The sequence below is a fragment of the Pezoporus occidentalis genome, unplaced genomic scaffold, assembly GCF_034315485.1.
Source record: "Pezoporus occidentalis ecotype Australia unplaced genomic scaffold, CSIRO_AGI_Poc_V1 ctg371, whole genome shotgun sequence".
NCBI classification, from domain to species: Eukaryota; Metazoa; Chordata; class Aves; order Psittaciformes; family Psittacidae; genus Pezoporus; species Pezoporus occidentalis.
The window spans coordinates 186,156-211,509 of record NW_026915693.1 but is presented as its reverse complement, the minus strand read 5'-3'; the positions used below and the strand labels follow the sequence as shown (position 1 = coordinate 211,509).

The 25,354-nt window shown below is 55.3% G+C and overlaps 4 protein-coding genes across 6 annotated transcripts; 2 read left to right on the top strand and 2 right to left on the bottom strand.

Moving 5' to 3' along the window:
* The first annotated feature begins 489 nt into the window (after positions 1-489).
* P4HTM (prolyl 4-hydroxylase, transmembrane) lies at positions 490-16,360 on the top strand. 2 transcript variants are annotated; one of them, XM_062631718.1, is made up of 9 exons: positions 490-783; positions 857-938; positions 9,153-9,343; positions 9,888-9,984; positions 11,345-11,507; positions 13,129-13,314; positions 14,165-14,255; positions 14,695-14,818; positions 16,035-16,360. In XM_062631718.1, the coding sequence occupies exons 1-9, from the start codon at positions 526-528 to the stop codon at positions 16,253-16,255; spliced, it is 1,413 nt and encodes a 470-aa protein (XP_062487702.1). In that variant the 5' UTR covers positions 490-525; the 3' UTR covers positions 16,256-16,360. The 2 variants fall into 2 exon arrangements, with proteins under 2 accessions (XP_062487702.1, XP_062487703.1); XM_062631719.1 differs by lacking the exon at positions 16,035-16,360 and adding an exon at positions 15,592-16,015.
* Positions 2,905-8,310, bottom strand: LOC134170373 (secreted frizzled-related protein 5-like). 2 transcript variants are annotated; one of them, XM_062631720.1, is made up of 4 exons: positions 6,812-8,310; positions 6,240-6,412; positions 5,247-5,336; positions 2,905-4,772 (listed from the first exon to the last, which is right to left on the bottom strand). In XM_062631720.1, the coding sequence occupies exons 1-4, from the start codon at positions 7,135-7,137 to the stop codon at positions 4,438-4,440; spliced, it is 924 nt and encodes a 307-aa protein (XP_062487704.1). In that variant the 5' UTR covers positions 7,138-8,310; the 3' UTR covers positions 2,905-4,437. The 2 variants fall into 2 exon arrangements, with proteins under 2 accessions (XP_062487704.1, XP_062487705.1); XM_062631721.1 differs by having other exon boundaries at positions 5,247-5,333.
* A 62-nt stretch (positions 16,361-16,422) lies between the features above and the next one.
* Positions 16,423-21,334, top strand: WDR6 (WD repeat domain 6). The gene is made up of 6 exons (XM_062631668.1): positions 16,423-16,545; positions 16,616-19,037; positions 19,362-19,457; positions 19,649-19,765; positions 19,946-20,061; positions 20,176-21,334. Exons 1-6 carry the CDS (start codon positions 16,479-16,481, stop codon positions 20,664-20,666), a joined length of 3,309 nt encoding a protein of 1,102 aa, XP_062487652.1. The 5' UTR covers positions 16,423-16,478; the 3' UTR covers positions 20,667-21,334.
* DALRD3 (DALR anticodon binding domain containing 3) lies at positions 21,210-24,580 on the bottom strand. Its single transcript, XM_062631667.1, has 11 exons — positions 24,395-24,580; positions 24,078-24,104; positions 23,853-23,975; positions 23,562-23,632; positions 23,171-23,229; positions 22,796-22,878; positions 22,587-22,710; positions 22,424-22,482; positions 22,222-22,335; positions 21,933-22,001; positions 21,210-21,735 (listed from the first exon to the last, which is right to left on the bottom strand). Exons 1-11 carry the CDS (start codon positions 24,578-24,580, stop codon positions 21,619-21,621), a joined length of 1,032 nt encoding a protein of 343 aa, XP_062487651.1. The 3' UTR covers positions 21,210-21,618.
* Between the last annotated feature and the right edge of the window lie 774 nt (positions 24,581-25,354).

Here is a 25,354-nt window from a genome sequence, read left to right as displayed (position 1 = left end):
TTTCTATGGATACCACGAACTGCATGACTGCTGTTCCTGCCTTTGCAGGGCTGGGGCTGCAGGAGGTTTCTGTACTATACTCTCGCATTCTCAAGTTTTATGATTTTTTAAGCAAGTGGGGGAAAAAATAATAAAATAGAACTTTATTTTTAAATGTGGCACTTGTTCTGGGAATGCCTTCCCTTGCTCCAGGCTGGGGGTGACCCTAACGGAGTGCTGCTGCCCCTTGCTTTCCTTTGCAGGCACCGGAGAGGGCCAGGGGCAGAAAAACTACCCGGGAGACATTTTGCCAGCGGTGTGCCCATGGTTTATTTGAAATAAATCGTGATTTCTAACTCCGGAGGTGTCCTGGCTCTTGATGGTACGGGAGGGGATGGGATGGGACGGGACGGGACGGGACGGGATGGGATGGGATGGGATGGGGGCTCTTTGCCGCCATCGCCACGCCCCCGCGGCGAGGTGACGCAGCACGCCGGCCGGTTGCCGTGGTGACGCTGCGAGGCCTGGCGGGCCGGGGGGAACGCGATGGCGGCGGCGGCGCCGGCAGCCTCGCGGTCGGAGGGTCCCCCGCTGCCCGGCCCGCCCGGCGGCCGCCCGAGGCCCGTGTGCTCGCGGCCGTACTTCCTCGTCCTCATGGTGTTCGCCCACCTCTACGTCCTCAACGTGCTGGGGCTGCTGCTCTTCGTGCACCTCAGCGCCGGAGAGCCCGGCGGGCCGCCCGCCGCTCCCCAGCCACCGCCGCCTCCGCCCGCCCGCGCCCTCCCTCGCCTCGAGGGCATCAAGGCAAGGCCGCGCCTGGGGGGTGATGCTGGGGCCGGGGCTGCGGCCGCCGCTCACCGCTGCTCTCCCCCCGCAGGTGGGCCACACGCAGCGGGTGGAGCTGGTGCCGGGCCGGGTCCACGCCGTGCGCACCCTCAGCCTCAAGCCGCTGCTCTTCGGTGAGTACCGGCCCCGCAGCGACGGGCACCGGGCACGCCGGGAGCGGGCGGATCGGCTCCTCTCCCCCTTCCCCTGCGGTGTCAGCGCGGCCGTCACCCGGTTTCGGGGCTGCGGGAGCGGTGCCCGCCGTTCCCGGCTGGCAGCGGCCGGCAGGGGTGGGGGTTCCGAGGATGGGGGGTCCTGCCTCCCTCCCGCTGCCTTACCTGGGGGAAACTATTTCTGCCGTATTCGCTTCTCCTCGGCGCTGCCTTATAACGAGTGTGATTCTGTTCAAGGCATTTTGATACGGTATTTGCAGGGGTGACTTTTCTGGCTGGTCTACTTAGAAAGATTTCGAAGATAAACCTTTCCAGGTTTTCCAGATTCCCTTTAAAATTCCATGAACAGGCAGCAGATCGCTGAAGAGGACCTTGAAGAAGCTTCTCAGTATTAGGAATGTGCAAGAGATCCCCAAAGTTTTGGTAACGAATGGTGATAAAGCAATTTAGTGTTGGTGCTTCAGTGCTGAGAAAATGACTGACAGGGGAATTGACAGATTTAATGTCTGCCACCATTTTACATCTTATTCCAGATTTACGTATATTTCTGGGTGCTCTGATAAGCAGCCACACAATATCCTTCTTCCAGATGTTTTAAAACCTTCTTTACCTTTCTGTGATGACTGGTAAAGTCTCATTAATTGGACTCTTGTGTTCTGGACATCCACTGAGAATATACAAATTGATTTTTGGGGGACAGATGATTACAAAAATCCTACTACTGCAACGTCAAAACCTGTTGCCTGAAAACCAACACTGAGAGTCTTTTAGATGTTTTCTCAATAATACATAAAGAGGGTTTTTTCCAATTGCAAATGGAATGTAGACACTGAAAGCCTGGCCATAAATCAGGTAGGGTTCTTACTAAACTCAATGCAATAAGTATCTGGAAGAAATATATAGAGTTCTTTTGGCATCTCCACATATGTTGTACTTATGGTTTGCAAATTTCAGAGTGGGTTTCTGTCTGACACACCAGCCCGGAGCTGACACCCCACAGCGATCACAAGCCCAGTGCCATCACGAGAACCACAGTTTCTGGTTTTCACTTGGGAAAACTGTTTCCACCTTCTCTGCCCTACAGGTACCAGTTAAGTACAAGAGCTGATCCTGGCCTGTGAGGATGGTGCTGAAGCTGCTCAGAGGCAGGTTGGTCCTGGCAGCAGTAATCCCACAACTTTTAACTTGTCACTCCGGCACCACCATTGGTTCCAGGGGAAGCTTCGCTCCCTGAGGATGGTGTCTGACAGACATTGACCCACAGAGTCTGTTCTCCTTCGTCTCTGATAAGAAGGCCCCTATTTAGAAACTTCAAGCAGGACAGCTCTTATTTCCCAGATAAACCTGCCAGGAGCCAGCTCTGACTTTAAAAGACTTCCAGAGGCTTCTCTATCTATGCAAACAGAACCAATCTAAATCATCTGGTTTAAGAATACCCCTGATTTATTTTATGTCTGTTGTTTAAATTAGTGGAAGTGTGTATTTAACTTGATTGTGTTAAACCCAGAAGTCACTAGCAAACAAGGACTCTTAAATTTCCTGAGATTTTACTTAACACAAAGTGTTGTGGTATGTGAGAGCCTATTTAAGGAAATAAGCGGCTGGTCTGTGATCTTTTCTTTGGGCTGTAGTGGGACCAAAGCAATGGACAGCTCATTTATGACTTAATGTGAGCTCTGTGCTTTGGAGTATGGCACCGGTACCATAGGGGAACTTGTGGTTTCTCTTTTAAATGTAAGTCATCTGCATTGAACCCAGATGTATTTCATGGAGCTATGAAAAAGTCCCTGCCCTATTTTTTCCCCTGCCTCTGGCTACGAGACATCTTTTCTAAAGCTCGTAAGTCAGACCATCTGTGCACTTTTTAGTTAGGCAACATTAGTGATCAAATAATCCTATTAATAGAAAACAAATATCAGGCAAAGCGTTTTCAACCTTCAGAGCTTTTATATGTTCTGGTGTGTTTTCCAAACATAGTTCAGAAGATGCTGCCATTGCCAGGATTACTTGACAGTGGATTCTGTGGATTGGATGGCAGTTTGCAAGACAAGGTAGCAGGGAGGAATAAAACCTAGGAAATCTGGCTGTGTTTTTCTTCAGATCCTCAGGGAGTAGAAGTAATTGCTGCACAAATGTCAAGCGCAGCTGAATTTCAGTGTGAGCATCTGAGGGCTCGTCTCAGCCCACGCTGAAGCTGAAGAGATCACATCACGGGTTGTTGGTGTGCTTTACAAGCAGAGGGAGGCAATGTGTCTCCATCAAAGCGGATGGCTGCCCACAACCAAGACCTCAGGCAGCATGAACCACACAGAAAAGCTGTTTTTCCCCTTTCCCAAGTTTAATCCAGTGTGGAAAACTTTCCACTTAATTTTTGTTAGGCCGTAGAAATCCAACTTGTTTCTTTATTTGGGGATTTGCTGTTTTCTGCTCTCTGATCTGGATTGTAGAGCTACAGCAGAGAACTAGTCCCTGCTTACCTGGGTGAGAGTGAGCTTCAGAGAACTTGGCGAGATTGACTTTTTCAACCTTTTCTGTCTTTGCATGCAGAAGGAAGGCCAGACAGCTGTGTAATGTTTCTCTCCCATTCCCTTATCACAGCTGCAAGTAGCTGCTGTTGTGCTGGGATTAGGGCTCACTCCAAGTCCCAAGCAAAGCTGCTGTTGCCCACAAAAGCAGAGGTTTCAATGGCTGATGTCTCATTCCTGCTCTGCTCTTTCTCAAGGCTCTTGTGAGATCTTGATAACCCAATTACTGGGGATCCAAACTGAATTTCTGGTATTAAAAAGTGGTTTTCCCTGTTATGCAGAAGCCCTCAGCTATCTTTGCTGTTTGCCTTTCCTGCCTGAGAACAGCTGTTTCTTTTACCTCTGAAGATGCTCATCAATTCTCATGCAGCAAGCTGAAGAGACAGCTAATTCTTTAAGGGGCCAGACGTTGCAGGGGTGGGTTGTCTCCCCCTTAGTTTATCTCAGACTGTTCAAGAGTATTTTTTCCATTACACAAACAGCATCTCTTAGCAGTCAGGGGGACTTCTGTCTAATCTCCCTGAACAGAAAGCAAGCAGGCACTTGGACAGCATCAGTGGCTCTGGTTCAAATAATAAAGCTGAAATGGCTATCAACTTCGATGACAAGATCTAGGAGAAACTGGCACCAGAGATCTCTTGCCTGCAGAGTTCAGTTTGGTTTTGTTGTGACCTTGGATCCTATACAAAGCCATCCACTGCAAGTCCTGGATCTACAGAGCCTTGTGTGAGGAGTATGTTAAACCTGCACCCTCAAGCTCTGTCTCAGTAAAACAGGGATCTGTAAATGTGTTGTGAGGCCCTATCTGTGGACTATGACTGCTTTGAATCACCTAAAAATATTGACTGTACATCTCGAAAACACCAACTTCCAGGGAAAGGAGTTTTCTAGCCATAGGGAAGGGAGCAGTTTCTTATTGCTGGAATTCAGACCTTTCAGACCTTCCGGCCAGCCTGGTCGGGGCAGCGGTGATGTTTCCACCTCCGCACTGCCTGGTGCAGGTTCCTGTTCTTCTTCTGCCAGGCGTAGGCCTTGTTCACCACCACTTTGTCACTCTGCACTTCACCGCTTACAACGAAGACCCCTGTGTGCGTGCCTCTCATGATGTTGTGGACGCAGGTCGCGTCTATGTCCAGCCACTGCTGGAGCCTGCCGGGGACTTCAGTTCTGAGAAGGGGACCATGTTTCAGGACCTCCACCCTGGAGGTGTCCAGGTCGAAGTCTGAGATGGTAGTTGTGGTGTTCTTCCTCAGGATTCGTATTTTCACTGCTATAGGGGTTGGAAAAAGAGATGTTAGTTCTATTTACTTTCCATATAGCTCTTAACTACTTAATCACACAGCAACGCAAGGCTTTCATGCTGTTCCTGTAATGTGGTGACACATCCATCCCTTGTAATTGCAGTGAGCTTATAAAAGTTCTCATTTGAAGTGAGTTTCCAGTACTGAACACCATTTTTAGAATCACAGAATCATTTAGGTGGGAAAAGACCTTTAAGATCATTGAGTCAAACTGTTAACTCGGCACTGACAGGTCCACCATTAAACCATATCCCTCAGTGCCAAATCTACACAACTTTTATATACTTCCAGAGTTGCTGACTTCACCACTTCCCTGGGGAATGCTTAATACCTAAAATCCCTGGCATCTGCTGTAAAAGCTGCAGCCATTTTCTGTCCATGCCAGTACATGGCTGCTAGAGGGAACAGCAGCAACTGAGAGAATGGGGGGGGGTTGTACTCACCAAAATCATTGGCACAGATGTTTTCCAGGATCTCCCTGGCAGTGCTGGCTTCCTCAAGCTCACAGTCCTTGCAGCTGGCTCGGGGTACTGCTGCAACAGAAATCTAGTTAGAACACCCTTGTCAAGCATCATTGGAAAAGGCATAATGATACTTTTGATATCTGCAAGTGGTGGCTTGCTGTTCCTGAGTGGTGCTTCCTCCTGAGCTACCCAGGACATCTCAGATTGCCAGGGTGGGAAATGTCAAGTTCTCCTTTCTGGGGCTGTGGAAGATGCTGCTTCTTGTGCTTTGTTTAGGCTTGTGTGCGTTGCTGCATGTTAAAGCAGCAGTGAAAATGCTTGGTGAAGATCTCCTAGTGTGGGTGAAACAGTAAAACCACTGGTATGGCCAGACTACATCCAGTGATGCTGAAATGAGGCATAAGTCCTGCCCTTAGCTGTTCTTGGATCTACCCCAGTATTCACCAGTATGTGAGTGTTTAATTCAGTCTTTCAGTCTTAGAGATTCTTTTTTTCTGGTGTGATATGTCTGCAGAGGCTCATGCCCCTTAGTGGTGTTTCCTAATGTTTAAAAACAAGGCTTACAAAACAGTTCTCCTTTTTTGCATGTTTTTAAACCCTGGACACAGCTGAAAGATGAGGGCTGAAGCTCCAGAGCCCTGCTGGAAACACGTCTCACTGCCTGGAGCCTGCATGCCATGAGCTCTCACGCTGTTCCTGGGCATTAGGCTTTTGACAGCAATTCCTTCCCCTTGCCCCAAACCCTGCGTGGTCTGATGGCACCCAGGGAGCTAATGAATACAGCAGAGAGGGGAACAAGCTGCAGTCAATGTTACACTAATTTTCCAGACACAGTGGCGCTCCCACAGAGAACAAAACTGGAATTTATAACTTCTTTAAACACAGCTTAAACCCAGAAATTCTGGGCAGGCTGATCCGCTGAGCTTTCAGTGTTGCCTGTGGGAAAACATAGGAGAAAAGAACCAAACTTACTTCTCCTACTGGTGGAGTTTTCATCCATGGACACTGCTGCAATGCACAGCTCGTGATCAGCAGGAAACTTGTTGCAGTTGAGGATTTCGGGCCAGGGATACCCATAACAAGCCATGACAGGAGCGCAGCTTCTCTTGACGGCTTCGCACAGGCTGCGGCAGGGGTAGATGACCCTGGGGAGGGGATGGGGATTGCAGCACCTCTGGGCTCCTCCTGGCAGCAGGCTGAGGGGTTTGCTGCTGCTCAGGGCTGTGCTGGTGGGTACCAGCAGCTACTGTGGTGTGTGAGAGGGGTGGCTGGGGGAGATGGCAACAGTGCCTGGGGTGGGAGAGCAGGAAATCCCACAGCAGGGAACATAATATTCCTGCTCCTGAGAGATGGAATGCTCATGTTTCACTTTCAGAGGGATGGTCCCTCGTGGGAAGTCCAATTGCCCCTTGCCAAGAGGGACACACAGCTTCTTGGGGACAGCACTGGTCGCACTGGACGTGGGTTCTCTCGAAAGTCAAATGCAGTTGTGCTCTTCAGGGAGTTACTTAAGACAGCAGGAATAACTTGTAAAAACATCTTACCTGTCCAAACAGATTGGTGCAAAGAGGGAGCAGAGGAAGATCCTAGCGTCTGGGTGGCACTCCCTGGCCAGCAAGGGCAGCCAGCTGGAGGACTGCTGGATCACTTCTGGCATGGTCTCGTGCTCCAGCAGGTTGGGAATCCTCATCTCGGAGTAGCCGATGTTGTAGCACAAGGCCATGCCGGGCGGGATGGGTGTGCAGCTGGAGGATCTCCTCAGATAGCTCGCCCAGGCCCCTGGAGACCCCCACAGCAGCAGGTACACCAGGACGCCCAGCAGCCATGGGCCACCCAGCCTCAAGGGGTGCCTGTGGTGGGCTGTGATCATTCTTGGAGCAGGAAGACAGGCAGCACACCCCAGACTGAGCTGCCTCTGACTGTGGGATGCCTTTTATAGCCTAGGAGCCACCTCTCTGTCAATCTATCCTCATTAAGTGCGGCCCTTTCAGAGCCCTCATGGGGAAGACAATGCTCCAGTTTTCATTTGCCAGCGGCCCTGATTGTTTGGATTTTAGCAGGGGTTTGGCTTAGATCAGCAGGTGTGGAAATGAGGGCACTTGGGGAGGGATGAATGATTTGGCCCATGTGTCTTGGAGCTCTTTCAGCCAAGATTGAATCTCTGTTTGACACCAATGCTCTAACCCTTCCCCTTTCTCTGGCTCCAGGATTAGTCATTATTTCATAAGGCCCAATGTTTTCCTCTCTTTTGTTTTTTTGTAAAAGCTCAAAGTCAAAGTCAATTAAGAGGCATTTGTTTAGCAGGATCTATTGTTGAGCGGGCAGGGAGATAGGATGGTCTCACAGCCAGAAGTTAACTGTTTGGGAGAGCTGAGGGTAGAGAGGAACTAATTTGCAGCTCTGGAGCCAGGTTGTTTGCAGATGGGATTGGCAACACCTTCCTGGACCCCCTCACCCCGCAGCCTGTGTGACAGAGCACGGTTTCCGGTTAAGAGAGTTGTTCCTTCATTCAAAAATCCTTCTGGAGAGAGGGATTGTCCTTCTTCCAGCACATAATTAAGATTCCAGAAGCTATCATTACTATAGCCCAGTTTGCGGAACTGGAAACACTGGGAGCATTGCTTGCCAGCACAGTTCATTCTGGTGGTGTGCTATGGGGTTCAAAGCGGTCAGTGGAAGCTCTGGCTCTGAAGCATCCTTTGGGATGCACTGCCAGTAGTGGAATTTGTTTCCTCAGTGGGTGTCACGGATACAGGCAGCTGCATTGTGTTGCTGGGGCTTCCCAGGAACAGCTTGTTTTCCACAGGGCTAGTTCTGGTCTGTACTTAGGAAGAAGCCAACTGCTCATTGACAGTTTGAGCTGATAGGGTTGATTTCAGGTCATAGAAATAACTAATTACTGTTTTCCATGCTTTGAGGGTTGCTGTAGTTGAGATGTAATGTGTCCATGGCACATACCTGCAGGAGCTCTAGGGAGCTGCAATTTGGAGAGCAGGACCTTTGGCTTAGGAGCACTTAAACCTGTCCTGCTGTGATGTTTTTGATTTCCACCTTCAAAAGCCTCAGTAACAAGATTGACCCGGGAGTGGCAGACACCAGCAAGAAGGATCTTCTCAACCTCACAGCATTAACTGCTGTGGAACAAGACCTTGTCAGCACTTTGCGAGTGCCCCATGCACTATGCAGTGAGAAATTTCTTAGTCATTTATCTGCATTTAAATCTGCTTGGGCTCCTACTATTGCCTGATTGCTGCTAGTTTTGTGCTGCAAAAAAAAGCTGATTACACCCAGGTAGTACCTCAGTATGGAATGTGGCGTCCACCATGTGCAGTGCCCTCCCCTTTAATAGTGCACTTAAAGACCCTTTTTAGTGGGGAAGCAAGTGAATGAGTGGGAGTAAGCTTGAAAGTCTTCTCCTTGCTCTTTGGGTTTCACTGTGCCAGGGTCACAGCGCTGTCCTCTCCACGTGAGACTACAGAAGCCTGAAACCCTGCAGTCACCACTGCCCACCACAAAGTTTTTCTCGCCTCTCTTCCTGTAGAGCAGCAGTTCCCAGACTGTGATCCACATGTCACCTTTGAAGTGATAATATGTGGTGATACGCAGGTGTTTGTTCACTCCTTTGTCCATTGTGGTATCTGTGAGAGAGTTTAAGGGCTTGACCTCTGCATCCAAACATTTATGAATTGCTGCTGTAAAAATACCCACCCCCAGCAGCACAGGTGTATGGTGTGTGCTCAGATGTGTTTGAATGCCCCAAACTTAGTCAGTTCCTGAATTCCTCACACCCTTTTTTTTCTCCTTTTTCTGAGTGCCCTGCCATTGGTTTGGGGTCTCACTGTAACAGTTCCTCAGTGTCTGTTGCTGCTCACGCTTCTGCTGCAGAAATTCCTGACTTCCTGACAGAGGAGGAGTGCAAGCTCATCATCCATCTGGCCCAGCTGAAGGGGCTGCAGAAGAGCCAGATCCTACCAACGGATGACTATGAGGAAGCCATGGAAATGATAGAAATCAGCCAGATGGACATTTTCAATCTGCTGGACCACAACCAGGATGGGCAGCTGCAGCTCAAAGAGGTAGAGTGTGGGACAGACCTGGGAATGTTTGTTGGGCACCTTCTCAGAGGTTTCCTGCTCAGATGGTCTCTTCATTACGCATGTGCTTGGGTAGGGCCAGACCCCAGTATATTCCAGTCAGTACTTGCTTAGTTCTATGTCTCAAGACTTGTGCTGGCCTTCCACATGGAAGTTTCTAGGGAGGTATACAGCAGTTGTGCTGCTGTTGGGAGGCAGCGATGGTCCTTGGCAGATGTGTTTTGAATATGCTGGGTAAAACGTTCCTGGTGCTGTGGGTTTTACTTTCCCTTCAAGAGAAGGAACTTCAGGACTGGTTAACAATGTCCCAGCAGTCATTTGCCATGACCTAAACTGGAAATAACAGCACTCATCAGCCACATGCTGTGTGTGGCTGCCAGATGGCTCTCCCTGAAGTCGTCTTTCTGCAGAGACATGCTGATGCCTGGCTGCAGAGCAGAGCCCACCAGGCCTCAAGCAGGGCAGCTGTAGGGTTGTGGTAGTACAAGAAACCAGTGCCTGGTGTTGATCCATCTATGAATTTCAGGTGTTGACTCACACCCGGCTTGGGAACGGCAGGTGGATGACCCCCGAAAACATCCGGGAGATGTACACTGCTGTCAAGGCTGATCCTGATGGGAATGGTAAGAGCAGCTCCATGGGAATGCCTTCACCTTCAGCACGGTTGACACCTCGCACAGCCATGTGGGGCAAAGCAGGAGCAATGTTCCTGCCCAGGCTCATTTCTCTACCTGTGCTCTTCAAAGGAATATAACACTGCTTTAGAGACTTGGCAGAAAAGTAAAATCAGTGTAAACCAGTAGACACCAGTCTAGCTGCAGATAGTTCTACCTCCTGGGCTTGGATCTTGCAGAAGTAGGACCAGAACACAGCTCTGTGCTCCCTCTCACCTCTCAGACCTGCCTTGGTTCATGCCCTGCTATAATATGATTTTCAGTGTGTGCTCCTGTGGTCTGATAGACTGCTCTGTTTCTGACTATGTAGCCCTTGTTATGTGGGCTGCAGGTGTTAAGGTGCCTTCCACTTCCACCCTGTTTTCATGGAGACTTCTGGAGCCCCACATCCCTGGCAGGCCTCAGTAAGTGGAGATGGTCTTATTGGTCAGCCTTTGCTACTGACCCCCATCTCTGCCACTGCAAACTCTTGTATTCTGTGAGGACACTTCTGCTCTTCCTGCCCTGGTCTCCCAAGGGCTCCTGCTGGTCCGGATGTGTATTCTAACTTCTGCTGCTCTAATTAGTGTGGCCTCAATTAAGCAACTCTCCATTTCCTAATCAAATTAAGTGAACACACAGGCTCTGCACGCTGTCTTCCAGTGACCTGGCACTGAGAGCTGCTCAGGAGGAGCTGCTTTGGAGTTGAAGCAGTACCCGTGTGAATGCCTAAATATCCAGAGGGTACCGGTGGCATTCTTGGCAGGGGTAGGAGCGTATGTTTGAGTCCTCCATGGCTTTTCCACCATTCCAGACATTAACAAATGTAAGGTCCTGTTAACATGCTCTTGGCAGGACCTTACTTCCAGAGTGCTGCTTCCTTCTGTTAGATTGGTATGTGACACCAGGAGACCAGGTCACAACCTGGATGTGGCACTGCGTCATGAAAGACCTTGTGGAGCAGGGGGAATGTGGGGACAGGGAGACACTAGAAATAATAATGGTGGATAATTTGGTTATGACCACTGGCATCCAAGGACCTGTCCCAGGCTGACCCTGGTGGCTGAGTGCTGTTGTCCAAGAGAGATAAGCTGGCACCACAGCAGCACTGGGTTCACTGTCTGGGTGAGCTCTGCTTGCAGCCCGTGATGTGTGCTGGCTGCTGGGCAGCATCCTCTGGTCTCTGCGACCTGATCCCCAGTGTGGATGGGGTTGGTTTGAGGAAGGCAGTTTCTGCAGTGCCCTCAGCTGGTGGCTTCTCTGGATACAGAACACCAGGAACTATTTATTACCTGCGGGACTGTCACCAGCTTTTTCTCTCTTCTCATAGGTGTGCTGAGTTTGGAGGAGTTCAAACAATTGAATATCCATGATTTCCACAAGTACATGGGAAGCCAGAAAGTGAAGATGAGTGACTTGGTGCGCAACAGCCAGCACACATGGCTGTACCAGGGCGAGGGGGCTCACCAGGTGATGAGATCCATACGGCAAAGGTAAGGACCAGGCAGCCAAGGTGTGGTTGGGTTTGTGTAGGCACAAGGAGCACATGTGCTGGGAAAAGCAGCAGCAGGCTTGCTAATATTCACACTTCCTGATTGTGTGAAAAGTCTTTGGAGTATAAAGAGCAATGAACAGAGCTCCAAAATGTGGGGAGGAGGTTTTCATTAGAACAAAGTTTTTTACTGTCCCATGGAGAAGGAAAAAGAAAAATCAACCCTTGCAGCATCTCCATTCACTTTTGGGAACAGCCCTATAAAACCAGGAAGACTTGGCATTATATGGAGTAATTCATTCTAATTAGTAAATGAGCTTACTGGGAGAAACTGCCCATTTCCAATGCTGTCTGGGTGCCAGTAGTTGCTGTCATCTGCTTTAGTTACTCACACATTTCACTGAAATCTGGCTGTTTAGAGCTGATTTTTTAACAAGCACAACTTCACCTCAAGGAAGCCAAGTTAGTTTAATCCTCTGAGCACACGTATCACAGGGCAGCTCATGGCAGAGAGGAGAACCTCTTACCCTTCCCTTCATCTCAGATTTGGTACCGGGAAGCATTGAAACCCGGCACACAGGCCAAGTCATTTAGCTGTGGTGAGTTTCAGATAATTGGCTGGAGACTCTTGTTCTTGTGGTGCTGGTCCTCGCCCAGAACATGGGTGGGTAAAATCTGTCCCGAGGCTTGAAAACGGCTGTTGGCTACTCCTTTTCTTCAGGACATTCCAGCAGGAGAATGGGGTCACATATTGCCTTGATTAGAGCAGACTGTGGTTGCCACCTTCTCCGTGCCAGCTAGCCAGCACACACAGGCATCAGCACACTGCTTTTATGCTCTTCATTTAGCTTCTGTTACATGAGGATGTGAAGACATAGCGCTGAAGGAGGCTGTTAATCCTCCCTTGGGACTGTGCGGTGCTCAGAGGGGCTTTGCCATCCTGCCTGGGTGCCACATTCCCCTTGCACCTGCCCTGAGGGCTTTACCGGTCCAGATTCTCAGAGCTCTGAGTATTCTTTGGCAGGTCTCGAGACGTACCTGCTTGCCTTGGGGATGATCTCAGATGTAGCAGCGGAAAAAATCCCAGAGCAGCAGGGCTCCGGTCTCCTTGGTCACTTCCAGTGCCCCTCTGCCCTGGGAGGGAGGCTGCTGAAAAGGCAACAGGGAAAGGTGAGTTAGGTGACAAGAATATTCCTAGAGCTAGTCTCTCCTTCACTCTCAGCAGGGGCCCTGTGCTTTGCTAAGTGTCCCAAGGTCTGTAGGTGGTGAGCAGGAGTCCAGAGAAGTGATGAGATGGCACGTGAAGGCTCCAGGGAGCCCCACACACAAGGGATCTTGCTGAGCAAGCAAAATCTTCCTCAGAGCAGTCCTGCTGGTGATGCACCCTTCGGTTTTGTTTGGTTTTGAAGTAACATTAATAATGACTTGCTGAGCTGATGCTAATAGTCCAACAGATCTCTAAGGACCTAGTCTGCCTCTTGGCATGCTTGCTGCAGCCCATCCATCTCTCCAGTCTGTTGGGAAGGGGGTTCTCTTTCCCTAGATTCATTTGCTGCTTGGTAGTAGTGGCTGACAGGGTGTTGGTGCTTTCCCCTCACCTGCTCTGCTCTCCTCTTCCCCAGGGTAATGCGCCTGACTCGCTTGCCCCCCGAGATCGTGGAGCACAGTGAGCCCCTCCAGGTTGTGCGCTATGACCAAGGAGGGCACTACCATGCCCATATGGACAGTGGTCCTGTCTTCCCCGAGACTGCCTGCAGTCACACGAAGCTGGTCGCCAATGAAAGCGCTCCCTTTGAGACCTCCTGCCGGTACGGTCTACCTTGGAACAATCTGGAACGTGCTAGAGGAGAGGTGGAGAGATGTTTCACCTCACCTCGTATAGCAGTCAGTGCTTGGCTGGTGGGCTCGTAAACCGCTCTGGAGATCACTGTCATGAAGGGGTTTAAAGGGGTTGGTGGGCAAATCCTGTGAGTCCATGCAAGGAGGGCAGAGTGGTTCTGCAGAGCTGTTGGGTCATCCCCATCGGAGACTAGAAACACACCTTCACTGCTGTGAGTGAGTGGGGATCTTCTTTGTTGTCCTTGTCTTGTTCTTGGAGAAAAGCTGATGATGCAAATCATCAAAGCTGAGAGCTTGACAGTCTGAGAGTTGGACTTGTTCAGCCTGGAGAAGAGAAGACTCTGGGGACACCTTAGAGCAGCTCTCAGTGCCTAAAGGGGCCGACAAGAAACCTGGAGAGGGGCTTTGGACAAGGGCCTGTAGGGACAGGACAAATGGGAATGGCTTTAACCTGCCAGAGGGGAGACTGAGGTGAGTTCTTAGGCAGAAGTTCTGCCCTGTGAGGGTGCTGAGGCGTTGGCACAGGGTGCCCAGAGAAGCTGTGGCTGCCCCATCCCTGGCAGTGCTCAAGGCCAGGTGGAACGGGGCTTGGGGCAACCTGCTCTAGTGGAAGGTGTCTGTGTGCGTGGCAGGGGGTTGGAACTGGATGAGCTTTAAGGTCCCTTCCAACACAAACCAGTCTGGGATTCTAAGAAATCCCATACCTCATGATGTCTTGGAGGAACCGCTGTATGTACAGTGGAGGGACAAGGTATAGACAGCCCCTGTGCATCACCTCTTGTTCCAGTTGTGTCCCCTAACAGCCAGTCTGTCTTTCAGGTATGTGACGGTACTGTTCTACCTGAACAACGTGACTGGGGGAGGCGAAACAGTCTTTCCTATAGCTGACAACAGGACATACGAAGAGATGGTAAATGAATCTCACTTATACATTACCCCTGGGGAGACAGTCTTTGAGTGTCTTTATTTTCTATGGCTGCAGAAGGGGTCTGGTGTGTGAGGCTGGAACACATTTCATGCTCATACGAGCACAGGGAGGTGCAAGTGGTGGTCTGGTGGCCTTGCTGCCATAATGGGTCCTGCTTGCTTCTGTCTGGACAGGTTTCCTCAGACTAAGTCTTAGTGGGTATGTTGTGCTCCTGTCAGGCAATGCGTTAAGACTGGGCGGCTGCTCAGAAACAGGTTATGGACCTCCAGGGGCCTGAAACTGGCTGCTGTGGGTGGGTTGTGAAAGCCCTGAGCTGTCCCTGCGGGGCAGTCAGGCAGAGGGCAGGGTGAGCACTGGCAGCCCAGTGCGTGCACTTCGTTCCAGCCCTGTTTGCATCACCTTCTCTGTGGTTTCTTGCCAGTCTTTGATTCAGAACGATGTGGACCTGCGAGATACACGGAAAAACTGCAACAAGGGCAATTTGCGAGTGAAACCTCAGCAAGGCACTGCTGTCTTCTGGTACAACTACCTGTCAGATGGAGAAGGTATGAGCTGGTTTCAAGACTTGGCTCATGGGAGGGATAGAACTGTGAGAGGTGATGGCCATCATCTTCTTGCAGTGGCTGGGAGCTCAAAAGGGAGCCAAGGGGTGGTAGCTGCCTGCTAGTGGGAACTATAGAGTGTACTTGTCACCAGGCGGGTAGGAGCTTCCTGACTCTGAAAAGCCTTTGTTTACAGGCAGTAGGTCAGTGGCTCCTGATGCTTTTAGGGGACAGGACTAGCAGCTAGCAAACAAAGACCTTGGCTGCAGTAGCCATCGCCTGCTGCCTGCTGTCCCACTGTGCAAGCTCAAACTCCTACTGGAACTTGGTCTGCAATTCAGAATGTTTCACTGATGTGGTGTTGCCCAGAGGGGAGGTAGACAAAGGCACAGCCATCAGCTCTGCAGCACAGGGAGGCACAATCTGCACCATGCACGGCTCTGCCATGCTTGGGGCCAGCTCCTGCTTTATAGCTCAGCCGCAGCTGGGTGATGTGTCCTCAGGGCTGTTTTTCTCCCAAAGCACAGCATGGTTTTCCCTGGCAGGCAGGCTGAGGGATTGACACGAACCTCCCAGGCTGCTGAAGAGTGACTCCAGAAAATTTCGATGGCAGATTTTGAACAGTGGTGGAAGGAGGTCTCCTGGGAGCAGCCCATGTTTCCATCGCTAGAAAATCCACAGAGAAGGTCACAAGACCAGTGTTTGGACTGCTGGATGATAATAATCAACATCATCGCTGTCCTGCAAGAAGTGCCCTGTTGTGTTTTTATGAGCAGATTGTTCCGAAATGGAAGCTGGCTGCTGATGCAAGTCTGCTACAGAAAATAACATGAGACCTCTGTAAAGACAGGATCATTTAGAACTGCTAGAATGCAGTCCGTAATGTGTCCATGAGCCTGACTTCTACAGGTTTTCTAACAGCAACACCTGTCTCTTCCATGCCATTCCCTTTTGGAAAGAGTTGAGAAAAACAGTGGCTGGGATGCAGAATGCAAGAGCCCCTTGTGCTGGGTAGAGACAAGACAGCAACGAGCATTTTGCACCTGGGAAGCCTGCCCTGGTGCACTCCTTGTAGGTGCTAGGGCGGGGTAGCACTAAGATAGAGGGGTGCCAGGAGAAGCCAACTCCTGTAAGATGCACCTGAGCCAAAACCCAAGCCAATGCCGTGGGTGGGAGAGCAGCACTCCTCACTCCCTCCTGACATGGCTTTGCTCCACAGGCTGGGTAGGAGAGCTGGATGACTTCGCCCTGCACGGGGGCTGCCTGGTCACACAGGGCACCAAGTGGATTGCCAACAACTGGATCAATGTGGATCCCAACCGGGGGCGCCAGCTGCAGTTCCAGCAGGAAATGGAGCGATACGCGGCGGCTGGAGCCCCAGGAGCCCCGGGGGAGTGGACAGTGGATAAAGCGTACAGCGGGATGCACCTGGAGCTGTAGAGCTGACGGGAAAAAGCTGCTCGGCGGCGCGCACGTGGCCTTTTCCCGCGCTGGGCCGGAGGGGGCGATGGCGCGCGGCGCACCAATAAAGCGTGGAGAGACGGAGCCTCGCCTCCGCGTGCTCTAGGGGCGGGGCTGCGGGGGACCCGACCAATGAGCAGCGGGCGGGGCGGTAGTGGAGGCGGTCTCTGCCAATCAGTGGGGTGGAGGTGCCTTTGCTAACATGGAGTCGGTGTCGTTGGTGGCGCCGGTGACGGCGCTGGAGTTCGCGGGGGATGTGCTGCTGGCGGGTGAGCACCGGGACCGGCTGGGGCTGCGGGAGGTGGCGGGACCAGCGGAGCCTGACGTGGTGTCCCACAGGAACGGGCCCGGAGGTGGTGGCGTTCCGGCTCAGCGGAGGCGGGACAGCGGCGCGAAGGACCGTGCTGCGTGAGGCCAGCGTGCTGGGGCTGAGGCCGGACCGCGGCCCCGGGGCGGCGGCGGGGCGGGTGGCGGTGTTCGGCGGGCGCTGGCTGGCGGTGCTGGCTGTGCGGGCCGGCGGGGCGCGGCTGGCTGTGTGCGGCGGCGGCGAGGCGCGGGAGCTGCGGGCGCGGGTGTGGGAGGCGCGGTGGGTCCCGGGCGGGCGGTTGGTGCTGGCGCTGGGCTGCGGGGCCGTGGCGCTGTACGAGTGGCGGGGCGGCGGGTGTTGGCTGCGGCGGGCGAGTTGCGACGGGGCCGGGGCGCTGCGCTGCGCCGTGCTGGCGGGCACGGGCTGGACGCGGCTGGCGCTGGCGGCCGGGACGGCGATGGGGACCGTGGTGGTGTGGCGGGTGGCGGCGTCCCAGGTCCCGCAGCGGCGGCTGTGCGGGCACTGTGGTACGGTGCTGGCGCTCTGCTACTCAGCACCGCGGGGGCTGCTCGCTTCTTCCTCCGAGGACCGCAGCGTGCGGCTCTGGGCTGTGGGTGACCTGGCTGGCGGGGACGGGGTTGGGGGCGGCTCCTGCCTGCTCGTGTGCTACGGGCACGGTGCGCGGGTGGCCGCCGTGGTGCTGCGGGGTCAGTGCCCGGTCAGCGCCGGTGAGGACGGTGCCTGCCTGGAGTGGGACGGCGGTGGCGACGTGTGGCGAGACCGGCGCGGTCACCGCGGGGCTCTGCGCGCCCTGGCGCTACGTCCCGCCGGCGGCTGCCTCGCCACGGGCGGCGACGACGGCGGCGTCCGGCTCTGGCGGCCCCGGCGGGCGGCCGCGGCTCCGGTGGTGGCGCTGGGGTCCCCGCTGCGGCCGCGGTCTGTGGTGCTGGCGGGGCCGCGGCGGGTGCTGGTGCTGGGCGAGGCGGGCGGGCTGGCGGCCTACGAGGCGGCGGCGGGGCGCTGGGCTCCAGTGCTGCCCCCCGGTGCCGGCGGGCCCCGCGCTTTGCTAGCGGCCTCCCCGCTGCCCAGTGGGGAGGACACGCTCTGTGCCCTGGCCGGTGGCGATGGGCGACTCCTGCTGTTCGCCCTGAGCTGCCCCGGGGACACCACCGAACTGAGACTGTTCGAAGGGGCCGTGCGCGGGCTGTGCTGGGCCCCCCGCCCTGGGCTGCTCCCCGGTGCCTCGTCCCTGCTGGCCTCCGGGCCCGACGGAGAGATGCTGTGGCTGGACGTCACGCACCGGCCTGGGCGGGCGCCTCGCGTACAGGTCATGGGACGGTACCTGCTGCCGCTCTGCAAGCAGCGCTGGCATACCTGTGCAGCATTCCTGCCGCAGGGAGGGCTCCTGCTCTGTGGGGACCGCCGGGGGTCCCTCCTCCTCTTCCCGTGTAGCAGGTCCTCAGGACAGGCTGTGGAAGGCACCAGCATTGCCAGTGGCATTACTGACCTGGTTGTCGAGAATGCCACCAGCCCAGTCTATGAGGATACCAGCCGCGAGCTGGAGCTGTCTTGCTTGTCACACAAAGAAGCTCTTCCCCTCGAGGCCCCGCTGTCGGTGCTCTTTGGGCTTCACGGGAAGACCGGGGTTACCTCAGTGACCTGCCATGGGGGCTACATTTACAGCACGGGCCGAGACGGAGTGTACCGGCAGCTCCGTGTGCAGGACCAGCAGCTGGAGGTACTGTGGAAGCACAGGCCCTGCAAAGGGCTGCAGTGGATTGAGGAGCTGCGCTTCACTGCAGACGGAGACCTGCTGGTTCTGGGCTTTCATGCTGACAACTTCCTGGTGTGGAGCAGCCGGATGGGTGAGAACCTCCACTGCATCCCCTGTGGTGGGGGGCACCGCTCCTGGAGCTACTGCAGCAGCCCCGAGGCCGAGGTTGTTGCTTTCATCAAGTGTGGAGATGTGCTGCTGTACCAGCGTGGGGTTGAGCCCCATGAGCAGCAGGTGCTGCTGCCATCACTGCACGGGCGGGAGATCACCTGCGTGCGGCGCCTCGGCGCGGTGGAGGTGCCCGGCCATGCTGCCGTTAATATCTTTGTCACGGGCAGCGAGGACACCACAATCTGTGTTCTGGTGCTCAGTGAGTGCTCCCAGGCTGCTGTGCCCCTCACCCGGCTCAGTGACCATGTTTCCAGTGTGAGGGCGCTGGTGCTGGCTGGTCCCGTGGGACCTGGTGAGGAGGGCTTTGATGATGAGGGTTTGTCCACCCTGCTCTTCTCTGCGGGGGGCCGGGCACAGATTGAGTGCTACCGGCTGCTGTGTGCTGCGGACCCAGCCTCCGAAGGTGCTGTTGGCTGCCAGGTCATCCACGTGGCTTCCCACCGGCTGGACGAGCACTGGGAGCGGAAGAAGAACAGGCACAAGCTTGTCAAGATGGACCCAGAGACAAGGTGATGCTCAGGGCCTGCTTGAGGTGGGGTTAACGGTGACCATGGTCCAGGAGAGTGCTGGGTATAGCACTGGGATACCTGCTCTGTGTGGCTGCGGGCAGAAGGACATGGTGTGGCTTCCTGTGCTCATCCCTGGTGTCCTATGTCCAGTGGCTGAGCCTTGAGGGGCTTTAGGGGTTAGAGAAAGCCTTGGTCTTTCCTTGTACTTCCTCTGAGTGCTTGGAGCTGTGTCCTGTGCTAGGCTTGGGCTGCTCAGTTGGGCCTCCTGTACCCTAGGCCACAGGCATCACTGAGGTGTTGGTGAGCATTGTGTGTTTCCTGCAGGTATATGTCCCTCTCGGTCATACCTGGGACCAGCACCAAGCAGATGCCGAGTCCCTGGAAGTTCCTGGCTGCCGCCTGCAGTGATGGATCGGTCCGGTGAGAAGCTGTCATGAGGGAGAGCAGAGCTGGGGCTGATGACCGGAGAGGAGCAGGCACTACAGGGGAGGCTGCTGCCACAGATGTGGCCTGCTCTGAGCCAGGAGCAGGACAGTGCACAGTGGGCAGTGGAGGCAGAGGTGCCAGGAGCCCTCGTCTCGCACATCCAACTGTCCTCTGCTCCATTGCAGGCTCTTCAGGCTGCTGGAGGCCGCCCGGAAGCTGGTGCTGGTGGCAGAGTCGTTTCACCACCTGCGCTGTGTGCTGAAGGTGGAGGCGTTCCTGCACACACGGGCAGGAGGGGAGAGGTGAACCTGGAACGCTGCGCTGCAGCCCATGGGGCTCTGGGGAGAAGTGCTGGTCTTTGCAGGGGTGGCAGCGGGTGGAGGGAAGGGTGAAATCAGCCTGTTGGGACTGTTCTGCTTCCCCAGATCATGGTGGGGACCTGCAGGGCTGTGGATAGAGGCTCCCTGACACCTCCCTTCCAGGAGGCACCTCCTGTGCAGCGCAGCCACTGACGGCAGCATCGCCTTCTGGGACATCACCAGCCCCATTGTGGCTGCACATGCCTTGAATGAAGCAGAGGGAGAGGTGAAGCCCTTGGGTGAGTGCATTGGCCAGTGGCTCTGCTGTGCCTCTTGTAGATGCCACACTGGTGGCTCCCCTGCTCCCTATGACCAAGGTGAGCATCACTCTCCTACTGACCCTGTTTCTCCAGCGCTGGGAGCCCCACTGCTCACTGTGATGGCCCATAGCTGTGGTGTGAACAGCCTGCACATCTATGAGACACTGGAGGGACGGTACCTGGTGGTCAGCAGCAATGACGACGGCTCCATCCATGGCTGTCTGCTGGAGGTGACCTTAGATGGGGACAACCCCATGGCGGGGACCTGCCTGCACGTTCTGGAGCGGGTGGCCCAGCCCTGTGCCCATGCTGCGCATGTGATGGGGATCTGGGTGCTGCAGCTGGACCTGCTGCTCTCCGCCTTTGTGGACCAGCGCCTGACTCTGTGGCAGCATGGTTGGAGTGGGCTGGAAGAGCTCAGCACAACCTTCTTCCATGTGCCCGACCTGGCCGAGCTGGACTGCTGGGAGGGGGTGGAGGCTGGTGGGGAGCAGTGGTTCTATTGTGTGCTCTGCGGGGTGGGGCTGGAGATGCTGCGTGGCACAATCCCCCCTGAGCCCCCTCCATCAGAGCCTCCCCAGTAGGAGGGCAAGTGTGGCCCAGTTGATTTCCTGCACTTGTGCTGTGCACATCACTGCAGCCTCTCTCCCTGCCTCCATGCTGATGTGTCCTCTCTCGAGGGCACAGGTATATTTGGCTCCTTGAGGGCAGCACAGCCACACCTTGCAGTGCTCAAGGCTGGTGATCTCAGGGGGGAAAGCAGAGGTGACCCCTCCTGGACAAGCTGCAGCTCCCCAGGCAATAAAGGAGGAGTGGGGTCCACAGTCCACCCTGCCCAGGAGGAGTTCGTCCACCCCAAGATGAGAGGAACCCATGTCCAGGCTTTCCAGCCCTAATCCCATAGAGGAACATGCTCAATAGGGTGCTTGAGGGCAGCAGGAGGGCAAGACAAGGCAATGGTGCAGCACGTGGCAGGCTGCAGCTTGTGGTCTCTGAGGTAGGGCCCTGTGGAGCAGCCCTGCCCCTGCAGTGCTGGGGACTGTACTGACACAAGTAGGGACAGATTCTTTAGAGCCCCACATGGGACACGGTGCTCTGTTAGAGTCAGGCACACACATGAGCATTCATCCAGCAACAAATGTATTGGACCCCAGTGTCGGGGCCTGGCCCAGGCATCAACAGGAGCCATGAGCCTCAGGAGCTCCCTGCCAGCATGGAACAGCCTTCAATAAACAGTGTGGGGGGAAGCACAGTTGGTGCCTGGCTTTCTAGTGCCTGGTCCCTGGTGCTGCTTCTCTCAGTATGCCCCAGTCTGGCCTGCGGGGGACTCCGGCATCCTCCCTTCTGCTGGTTGGACATGGCACACTGGGTGCATGTACCCAAACCCCCAAACTGCAGGGGCTGAGGCATGTCCCGACCCCTCTGACAGTGGGGCAGCCCCTCGCTCTGCCAGGGAGAACGTGCCCTTGTCCTTCCCCGGTGGTGGTGGAGTGTACCGGTGCCTGTCACACTGTGATGTGGCTCTCAAGGAGTGGCTCAGATTTGGCTGAGGGGTGGGAGGTGCAGTGTGCCCAGTGCACTGTGGAACATGTCCTGCACTGCTGCCAGCAGCAGGAGACAGGCAAACATCTGCTCAAAGAGATGAGGGAACAGCTTGTGGGGACAAAGACAGTGACTTGGGGCTGGTGGCTGTATGGCTTCTCAACATGCTGGCCCTGGAGGCACTGCTGCCTCTGCACCCTTGAGGGGCTGGTGCAGGGCTGCATTGTGCTGTGGGCACCCTAGTCCCTGTTCCCCACAGCTGCAATGCAGCCCCAGGAATGACTGCAGGGCTGGGACACCCAACTCACTCCCAGGACGTGGACCCGGTTGTAGTAGGAGCTGAAATCCATGCTGAGCTGGATCAGGAACTTGCACACCTGCAAGGCAGAGTTTCTGCTGGTTTGGTGGGGTCTGGCTGGCCTTGGCAGCCCTTCCCCGCCCCAAGCACAGCAGGAGCAGCCCCAGGGGTGCTGCAATCTCCCCTTGGCATTCCCCCTGCATTGCTCAACAGTGGGCAGCACCTGGCCAGCAGGTAGCCTTGCCCTAGGCTGGGACTGGTGGAGCAGCACCCATGAGTGCTATGGCATGTGCACTTACTGCTTCTGTGCGGGCTGTGATTCGGATCCCCTTGGTGGGGGTGGGCAGCTGTGCTGCCTGCTGCATGACTTCAGGGAAGGGCAAAAGATAGTTGAAGAGTGGGAGCCATTCGCCCTGTGAAAGGATTGTGTCAGAGGGCTGGGTCCTCCCAACCAGCAGCATCACCAGAGCTAATCCCCACATTCCCCTTATCAGCACTCACCTCTTCACGGAGGCAGGAGAAGTTCAGCTCAGAGGGTGGTGGCAAAGGTGGGTACATGCCTGGAAAGGAGGTGGGAAGCTGCTCTCATGCCTAAAAAAGCGCTGTGGCTCCAGGTGTGAGGAACAGCCCCGCAGTGGCCATGAGGGATGCAGGTGGTGCTCACCCTGCTCCACAGCCTGCTGGAAGGTGTCGAAGAGCGTGGCCAGCCGGGCACAGTTGTACATCACAAAGGCACCGCTCTTGGTTCCCTTGGTGGAGATGCTGCTGTCCTGCAGGTCCAGCGTGATCTGAGGGCAGAGCCAAGTCATAGTCCAGGCTGCACCACTGCTTTGTGCAAGTCATGGGTTGTCTCTACGCAAACCACTGTCCTACCTGACTGCGGTGAGCAGTGCTCAGCATCTCAAACCTGACGGCAGCTGCTGTGAGGGTATCGATTACCTCAGTCCAGGCCTCATCTCTGGAGAACACAGACGGCATCAGCACAGCTCACTCCATTCCCTTCTACCATCACACCTAGCACCTAGGCAGGACTCCCTCGCCCAGGGCTAGGAAGCACCAGGGGAAGCTGGGTACCACAATACCAGCCCTGGGCCCCATCTGCAGGTGCTGCTCTGTGCTGTGGCAGGTTACAAACCTTCCCCCGGGCACCATCAGCACTGGGTCCATCACGGAGGGGAGAGGGAGCACTCACAGGAGCAGTAGAGATAGGAATGGAGCAGTACCTGTGTGTAGAGCTGCAGTGCTCACCTTGTGCAAGCTCCCCGTACTTCATCACAGAGGCTTTGTGCATCTGGCGCTTTTGGAGCCTGGGAGGAACACAAGCTCTCACAGACACAGCTCACCGCAGGGTCGATAGCACCTGCCACCCTGCACCACAGCAGCACCCAGCTCCTGCTGCTGCCTTTCCTCCTGGCAGCACTGAGGGTGACAGAAACAGCGCTGCTGGAGGACACTGGGACTGGGGTTGAGCAGCTCCAGCCCTGAGGCCACGAAAAGCAGACTAAAGGCACTGCACAGAACTCTCCGTGCTCATCAGCTTAATCAGTGTGGCTGCCTGTGTGTCCACAGGGCCAGGGAGAGCACAGCCAGCCTTGGCAAGAGAGCAACACAGCAGGCACCTTGCTACACACCAACTTGCTGGAGGTACTGGTCTGCCCCAGTGGGTGATGAGGGGTTTGTCACCTTCACTGGCCCACAGACAAGGTATTTCTGAAAGAGAGAGGCGAGGGCAGCAGTCAGAGACCCCGAAGCTCCACAAAATGCAGTGCTGACCTGGGCTAAAGCCAGCTCTGTTCCAGCTGTGTCAGCATCATGGAACAGTTTGGACTGGAAGGGACCTTAGAGCTCCTCTACTGCAGGCTCTGAAGGAGAGGCCAGCTGAGCACGGGGATGCTGAGGGTGACAGTGAGGAGGGTGGGAGGTTTGTCACCTGCAAAGCTGTGTGAGGTCCTGGATCCAGAATCCTCCAGAGCAGATCCAGCTGCTGCTGCTGGAATTCCTCCTCGCAGCTCACCACATGCACGATGCTGCAGCAGCTCCCCTGGCCTCCAGCCTGTAGCAGAGCACAGCAGGGACCTCACATACCTTTGTTGCATGACAAGAAGGGAAGGATGCCTGGCAAGCAGGTGGCCTGCAGAGCTGAAGGGATACACACTGTGCATTGCAGAGCAGCTTGCTGCAGCTGTTTACACAAACCCCCAAAAATGCATCATTGGGTCTGCCAACATCCTGCACCACTGTCTCAAACCAAATCAAAGGAAAAATAAGAGAAGGACAGAATTTGGCTCAAACCCCCCTTATTTTCTATAAAAACAACTGGAAAACAAGGGAAAAGGCCTGTTTGCAACCATTCTCCTCCATACTTGTCACACTGAGCTGCTGCACACGAGGCTCACCAAGAAGCACATCCAGATTGGGTTCATATCCCAACAGGAATGGCTGCTACACAAAGCCCTTCAGGCCCGGCCGAACCTCGCCCGCCTCCATGACAAACCGGGCCTGTACTTCTGCCAGAAGTACCGCCCTTTCGGCCGGAAGTGGCGTCACCGCCCCGCTCACCACCCCTCCGTGGCTGTCACTGGCGGCCGCCATGTTGAGCGCGGCGTGCGGCGCTGCCGAGCGGCCATCTTGGGTGTAGCGAGCGCTGGTGGCCGCCATGATGAGTGCGGCTGGCAGGGCAGCGCAGCGCCGCCATGATGTGTGTGGCGGGCAGCGGAGCCCCGCACACCCCCGGCGCTGCTTCACCGAAGCACGGCCCGAGGCGGCTCCTGTGGGGAGGCCACGGGGCGATCACCGGCACGGCCGAGCACAGGGCTGGGGACGAGGGCTTGCTCCTCGGCCTCCTCAGGGCGGCTCCTGCCCGTCCCCAGGCACTGAGGGAGGCACAGGTGGGCAGGTAGCTCTGGATGGACCAAGGGTGCAAGGCACATCCAGGCCCCCAGTTCAGCCTCACCACCCATGAGCCCCGCAGGGGTGTGACAGGGTGGTTGAGGAGCACCAGCACTCGGTGCAGTTTGATGCCGCAGCCAGGCTCTGCGCAGTGAAGAGCAGTGAGGATGAGCAGCTATGGGTGCTTGGAGCTGCCCTCCCACCCCACACATTAGCAAAAGTCATCAGCGCCAGCAGGAAGGAGGTGGAAGCGATTAGATCGCTCCATTGCGGTCTTGATGACATCTGCAGAGCTGTGCACCCACACTGCTGCCCAGCTCCATGCACAGCGCACCCACAGCGGGGCTGTACTCCCCTATGGGGCTGCAGTCGAAGCCAGCTCTGACCCGGGCACATGGGCAATGGCCCTGGCACAGCCCCAGCCCCAGGCCACCGGTGGGGAGCGGGTACCCAGGAAGCACCGAACCCGCTGTGGCCGCAGCAGGGAGCACGTGTGCTGGGGACGTCCCTCCTGCCCTTCCCTTCCCTTCCTGCCCTCCCCAT

What these genes read in the sequence shown, in the direction of transcription:
- LOC134170373 (XM_062631720.1), bottom strand. Translation starts at nt 7,137, where the DNA reads ATGATCACAGCCCACCACAGGCACCCCTTGAGGCTGGGTGGCCCATGG. An exon ending in AAACTCCACCAGTAGGAGAA is followed by an intron (nt 5,337 to 6,239) that starts GTAAGTTTGGTT and finishes TTTCTGTTGCAG; the next exon opens with CAGTACCCCGAGCCAGCTGC. An exon ending in CATCTGTGCCAATGATTTTG is followed by an intron (nt 4,773 to 5,246) that starts GTGAGTACAACC and finishes CAACCCCTATAG; the next exon opens with CAGTGAAAATACGAATCCTG.
- P4HTM (XM_062631718.1), top strand. Translation starts at nt 526, where the DNA reads ATGGCGGCGGCGGCGCCGGCAGCCTCGCGGTCGGAGGGTCCCCCGCTG. An exon ending in CCTCAAGCCGCTGCTCTTCG is followed by an intron (nt 939 to 9,152) that starts GTGAGTACCGGC and finishes CTTCTGCTGCAG; the next exon opens with AAATTCCTGACTTCCTGACA. An exon ending in CCCTTTGAGACCTCCTGCCG is followed by an intron (nt 13,315 to 14,164) that starts GTACGGTCTACC and finishes TCTGTCTTTCAG; the next exon opens with GTATGTGACGGTACTGTTCT.
- DALRD3 (XM_062631667.1), bottom strand. Translation starts at nt 24,580, where the DNA reads ATGGCGGCCACCAGCGCTCGCTACACCCAAGATGGCCGCTCGGCAGCG. An exon ending in CCAGCAGGCTGTGGAGCAGG is followed by an intron (nt 22,483 to 22,586) that starts GTGAGCACCACC and finishes CCTCCTTTCCAG; the next exon opens with GCATGTACCCACCTTTGCCA. An exon ending in TCACAGCCCGCACAGAAGCA is followed by an intron (nt 22,002 to 22,221) that starts GTAAGTGCACAT and finishes TCTGCCTTGCAG; the next exon opens with GTGTGCAAGTTCCTGATCCA.
- WDR6 (XM_062631668.1), top strand. Translation starts at nt 16,479, where the DNA reads ATGGAGTCGGTGTCGTTGGTGGCGCCGGTGACGGCGCTGGAGTTCGCG. An exon ending in TGCAGTGATGGATCGGTCCG is followed by an intron (nt 19,458 to 19,648) that starts GTGAGAAGCTGT and finishes GCTCCATTGCAG; the next exon opens with GCTCTTCAGGCTGCTGGAGG. An exon ending in GGGAGAGGTGAAGCCCTTGG is followed by an intron (nt 20,062 to 20,175) that starts GTGAGTGCATTG and finishes CTGTTTCTCCAG; the next exon opens with CGCTGGGAGCCCCACTGCTC.